At 34.9% G+C, this 6,202-nt stretch overlaps 1 protein-coding gene across 1 annotated transcript in view; it reads left to right on the top strand.

The window, feature by feature from the left end:
* LOC107676942 (amino-terminal enhancer of split-like) overlaps positions 1–6,202 on the top strand; it is a 42,070-nt gene that overhangs the window by 21,720 nt on the left and 14,148 nt on the right. Inside the window, exon 2 of the mRNA XM_016471686.1 lies at positions 5,971–6,059. Coding sequence (XP_016327172.1) covers positions 5,971–6,059 — 89 coding nt within the window. The remainder of the gene's footprint in view (positions 1–5,970; positions 6,060–6,202) is intronic.

Raw genomic sequence — 6,202 nt, forward strand, 5'->3', positions numbered from 1 at the left:
AATAATCCAAAATTTTATCAAAAAGTAGCCTTCCCATTACGAGGTGATATTTGACTCCTTAAAGTGATTTACAGTGGAATTTTGTTTTTACCTTTGTAATGGCATTTTTCTAACTTTATTAAAAGTGTCATCTTTTATGTCAAATTTTAAGAAAATTATATTTTATAAGCTTTTTAAACATTCTAATTAAAGCGACAGAATAAGAACAAGTAGAATAAGAAGAATAAGATACCAATCAAATGAAATCAGTATTAACAAAATTAATTTGTACAGAGGTGGCACAGAAGAACACAAACGTGGCTTGTTGGTGTATTTTCAGACATTTAATGTGACTCAGAGGTGGCATGAGTGCAATTAAATCCATAATGCTTTAAATATAAAAATTTTAATATAGAAATATTAAATGATTTAAATAACTGAAAAGATACTTTAAAAATGAAACTAAAACTGCCAGCAGGTGGCGGCAAGTCACTCATTTTATCACTGAATCATTCATTCAATTGATTCTTAAGAACGGCTGATTCATTCAGGAATGAAGCAAGTGACTGTCTTTATGAATAGGTAATCATGAATCATTGACTAACTAGATTTATTTAAAAACGCACATTCATAAACAAAACACCGCTGTGTTTGAATGGAGACGTGCAGCGGCTCAGCTGTGTCTTTGTTTCAAACTATTTTCGATGACAAAATAGAGCAAAATCAGGCAATAGTGTTATAGTCAGACAATGTAAGTTACTTAATATTAACTTCGGTTATTGAACTGTTGTATTAAATCAGTATCACATTTACAAATTCCATTAAAAATCATTATAAGCTGTCACTCATCTTAGTTCATCGCGATCTCAAATTTATAATCAACGAAGCTCTCTACACTGCACAATGAATCTCTTATTTACACCCTCACCTGTCTACACTTTGCTTATGAAAGGATTCGTGAGATATGTCTGTGATGAATTACTCAACACTGCAAAAACACGTAGAAACCTTTGAAACTCCCCTGAGCGCAATCACAAATATGATGATCTGGTCAGTCGCACTGGTGCTCGTAAATATTTTTTCATAGTCACACGCAGTAGTTTTCAGTTGCAAATGCGATTGAAATGGTCGCACTGTAGAGCCCTGCACACACACCACACTGAATTTTAAATTGTTCATAGAATTCTGGAATTCAAAGAATTGATTTGTTCTATTTTGTTTAATTATATATATACATGTATGTATTTATTTATGTATTTATTATTAATTATTATTATTATTTTTAAATACATATCTGTTCTAGATTCAATGTAAACACTATGCTTTGGCAATACATTGTAACAATTGTCATGCCAATAAAGCACATACCTTGGCAATTGAATCGCCATTGGCTAATACATTTTTTAGTTTATAAAAGCATTATAATATGATATTGTGTTAATCAAGTATTATTTAATGATTGAACTTTAGTAATTAGAATTAAAACTTGGTAACCATGTATGAATGCATAGACATTTAAGACTGGTGGTGGTGCTTTTTTGGTCATTCAGTGTTTCTGTAAAAAAAAAAAAAATGGGAAAAAACTAACAATAATACTGATAAGACGATAATAATAATAATACGAATTCTACTAATAAGAACGGTATAAAACTCACTAAGGATTAACGAGCTGCTGGATTCATGAATATTAATCAGGTTGTGTGCGTTCGCTCGAACTGATTTGCTGAAATCAAAACAGGGACGATAATAAGTGAGCACCAGCCAGTGAGATTGTCGTTTGCGCATTAGTTCCGCCCACTAGCGGAGAACTCGGCAGTTCTTAAAAGCTGAAGAATTACAAAGGAACTCAATAATACAAAATATAACAAAGAATATCGTTTACATGTAGCGTGTCAATTATGCATGCATGTAAGACTCTCTCGCTCGCTCTGCTCTCACCAAAGCGACGGCGAGTCGTGCGCCGTTACACAGTTTACGGTACGTCAAATGCAGGTGTGCTGCGCATCCTTTGAGATGAACTGAAACATAGCACAGATCGCTTGATGGAGAGTGAAACTCTGAAGCGCTCAGTCAGAGTTCGGTGAGTGAAAATATATGCTAAACTTATACTTAGCCTCCAACTCACACACTGGCGAGTAAAATCTGAGAATTTATTAGCCACTGGCTAATATTAGACATAATTTAGTCGCCTAGAGTGAGGATTTAGTCACATATACATATTTGTATATATATATATATATATATATATATATATATATATGTGTATATATAGAGGGGTGTATATAGTATTTTACATATACATATTTGTATATATATATATATATATATATATATATATATATATGTGTATATGTAGAGGGTTGCATATTGAATTGAATTGAATTGAGAGAGAAAGAAATAAAGAAAGAAAGAGGTCTCAATATATTAACTGATAGGCCAGTATAGAAATGTTATAGCATTCATTCGTTCGTTCGTTCGTTCATTCTACAAACAAACATACAAACTAACTAACTATTTGGTCCTAAATAAAATAATACATAAAAATAAAATAAAATATGAAATAATGAAATAACATAAAATAAAACAAAATAATAATATACATTATGAAAGATGATAGATGGTAGAAAGATATTTATTTTGATATTTATTTGCTAAAGATTACATTTTACAGAGTTCATTTACTTAATTTAAAATGATTTTAAGCATCTAGAAAATGAATAAATCTAAGTCACCACTGTACACTTGAACCAGTCATTTAACTCCAGGTTATTTTATAAACGATTGACTTTGTAATAAGCGTCCTTAAAGTTGCTTTGAATAAGCATGTCACTTAAATGTCAAAGCAACAAAGTTCAGAGTCATTACAAAAAAATCACCATAATTGACCCCATCCTCCTTAAGCCCAAAACACACCGCACGACTTTAGCAATCCTATAAGATCACTGCATGTCACACTGTGCGACATGGATCTAATAAACTTGGCTACGATGTGTGTAGACTGTACGATGATGACACCTATTGACTCGTAGGCTAAGACGCACGTTACTATAGTAGAATAAAATGTCATCAGCATGCGCTAGTGGTAAACAAAAAGAGCATGATAAATCACACTTTAGCAGTTGTATTTTTTATGTGTGCTGAAAAAAAGTGGAAGCGGCGAAAGAGGAAGGGATAAGAGCTTGAGGTAAGCAGTTTTATGTTTTAGCGCCATGTCACGTTGATTTCATGTCGCGTTTTTATTGGTTGATCAGTAAACGTGTATCGTACCAGCAAGCACACTGTGAGATGATCGCACTGTATCGTAGGCTATCTTTGGTCGCAAGACCGTGACAACGGCCATCTTGGAACCTCTCTCACTGTACGACGTAGGATCACTGATTAGGAGCCACAATCACAGATATCGCCACGATTGTTTCATGATGCTAATCTTTCGTCTGGGACAGCCGAAAATCGTGCAGTGTGTTTAGAGCTTCAGTTACTGTTGCTATGTCTGACAAGCCATGCCTCTCTCACACTACACACCATGTTCTCACGCAGTAAAAAATACATCGCAGAGCAAAGAAATTCAGACAATAAATACCGTTTTGTGTCTCTGTAATGTGCCGTTACAGATCGCTGTATTGCCTCAGTTCAAGCGGCACGTGAACCGATCGTCTTTTCATATTTTCTTAAAGCAGAAAGACAACAATACACACTATTTTTCACGTTTAAGTCCACCGAAGTTAATCTACTCTCCTGTCTGATTTGTTTGTCGGACAAGATGACGGATTCATCGTTATTATTGGTCAGATCGCCTGTCAATCAAGCTCTTTGCTAACGGTCAATTCTGCTCAGTATTAACTTCTTTAGGACTGGCACACTTGTATTAATGTATTAATCACAGTTTTAAAATGCTCTCTCTGTTAAGCAAACAGCTAACAGTGTTCAGTGCCTGCTTAAACAGTCCAGATGACGTTACGGTGTAGCAAGCAGGTCAACATGGCCGCCGTTGAAAGCAAGTATTGTGTGTACGTAACACCCCGTCACCGGACGCTCCACCAAGAGCCGTCGACTCAAACACATTCCCAATCGGCCCCGTTCCCCAGCATTCCCTAAAGAAACTGTATCTCCTGTAGCCACGCAGAGATGTGAGGGCTACTGTTAGCGGCGTCTGAAAAAGATTGACTGTTTGGGCACTAAGTGCTCGCTGTTGACACAAGCCTCTCTTTCATATGCAGCGGAGCACAGAGCGCTCGGGCTAAGTACACAGTTTGTGTTAAAGGTTGGTCCGCTCGTACTGAGAATTTCATCCGTCGAGCTCTCACCCGCAGAGTGGCTCGGGATTTTTGAAACGGAAAAACGCAAACACTCGAAAGGAGTCAAGAACAGGTTGGCAATTTTGAAAATAACATGATGAATCAGCTGCTCGATTGTTCAGAAGAGATCAGAGCACCCAATAAAAAAAAAAAACAAGTCCTGCATTCTGATGGATGACAAGTGTCCGAATTTGTGTCTCTTTTGTGTGTCTCTTGTTATCTTTGCTTCTCTTTATTTATGGGACTATAGGATCAAACCTGAAAACCCATTATTATTACTATTATTATTATTATTATTATTATTATTAATAATAATAATGATAATAATAAAAACATAATATATTATTATATTATATTATTATTAACATTATATATTATTATTTTATACTAAATATGCTAGCAAAACAGTACTGAAAAGCCAAATATACCAGCCAAAAATCCATTGTAAAAATATCAATTTTAAAATCCTTTGATGCTGGAAATAATAATAATAATAAATTCTGTGTAATTTCTATTATTGTTTTTAATTTAATTTTTTTATTTATGTTAGTCATGTTCATGTCATATTGTTGAATTCAAAACAGCATGATTATAAAAACCTAAAGCTATGGGGAAAAAAATAGTTGATTTATATAAAATAAATGTTAACAAACTTTTTTCAGCAAGTTGCCAGTAAATAAAAGTACAACTGAAATGAAAATGAATATAAAACTATGTAGATATATATAAAAAATTGACAAAGCACTCAACAGAAATTGCTAAAACTTTAAATAAAACTAAAATTGAAAATTAAAAAATTAAACCAAATTCAAAATATTAATTAAAAACTATAATAGTGTCTCATTTATACTAAAAATTAAAAAAGCTATACTTAAAAAAAAATAATAATAAAAAAAACTCTTTAATGTGGTCTATACCAAAACTTGAAATATTGTTTTAATGGAAAAAAATAAAATAAATTACAACATGTTAATTCACTCCTCGCTCTGACCAAAGGTTCGAGCTCATTTGACTCATGTCTACCTGGACTAATCAAAAAGCTTGCTCATTGCTAACCCTCATCCTACCCAGAAAACGCAAGTTAATTCTACTGTCGAAATGACCAAAATGCACATTTCTAGTGTTCATTTTCAGTAGCCAGAATCTGAAACATTGGCGATAGCAGAGATCTTCCTCGGTTTTCTTTTTTTTTTTCAGAATTGCATTGAAAGCTGAAAGGCCTGTATTCATTAAAATTTGAGTATGGCAGTTGCTTATTGGGAAAACCGCCAACATATCACCAAGTCTAGGAAAAATCCACCCTGAAAAGCGCAAAACGGTTCCAATAACATCTGCATTTTCCCTACAGGTGTGGCCCCCACACTAGGGAAATAAGCTCACCTGCAAGCGGAATGCATGTAATTCAAAAACCTCGGGTGGTGTCGTGCTCCAGACATGACAGACGCCTTCTAAATTATGAGTTTTGAATGTTGCAGTAAGCCTTCGAGATTTCATTTGCTGCTTTTTATACAGTACACTTGAATCCACTCTTGATTACAAAATTCCCTATGTTTAGAAAGCCGCATCTGTTTTGGCCGGATTTTTCTGGTCTTGGCATTGAAATGGCAGCGCTGGTCCGCCCCCCGGATGCCCAGCTGATGCTGCGACACGTTTTCTGAATAATGCGATTGACCGACATAAATTGCTTCCGTTCCAGGCTTCATCGCAGCAGCTGAAGTTCACAACGTCAGACTCGTGCGACCGCATCAAGGACGAGTTCCAGTTCCTTCAAGCACAATACCACAGGTACACACACACACACACACACACACACACACATTTTCAGTACCTTAACCCTTGTGTTGTGTTCAGAAGCCTATCACACTTACGAGTTTACAGAGCAAAAAGGACCCGGCCTCAAACAAATGCTTATAAATCACTCATTATGC

This window comes from Sinocyclocheilus anshuiensis, unplaced genomic scaffold (genome assembly GCF_001515605.1).
Source record: "Sinocyclocheilus anshuiensis isolate Anshui unplaced genomic scaffold, SAMN03320099.WGS_v1.1 scaffold420, whole genome shotgun sequence".
Classification (NCBI taxonomy): Eukaryota; Metazoa; Chordata; class Actinopteri; order Cypriniformes; family Cyprinidae; genus Sinocyclocheilus; species Sinocyclocheilus anshuiensis.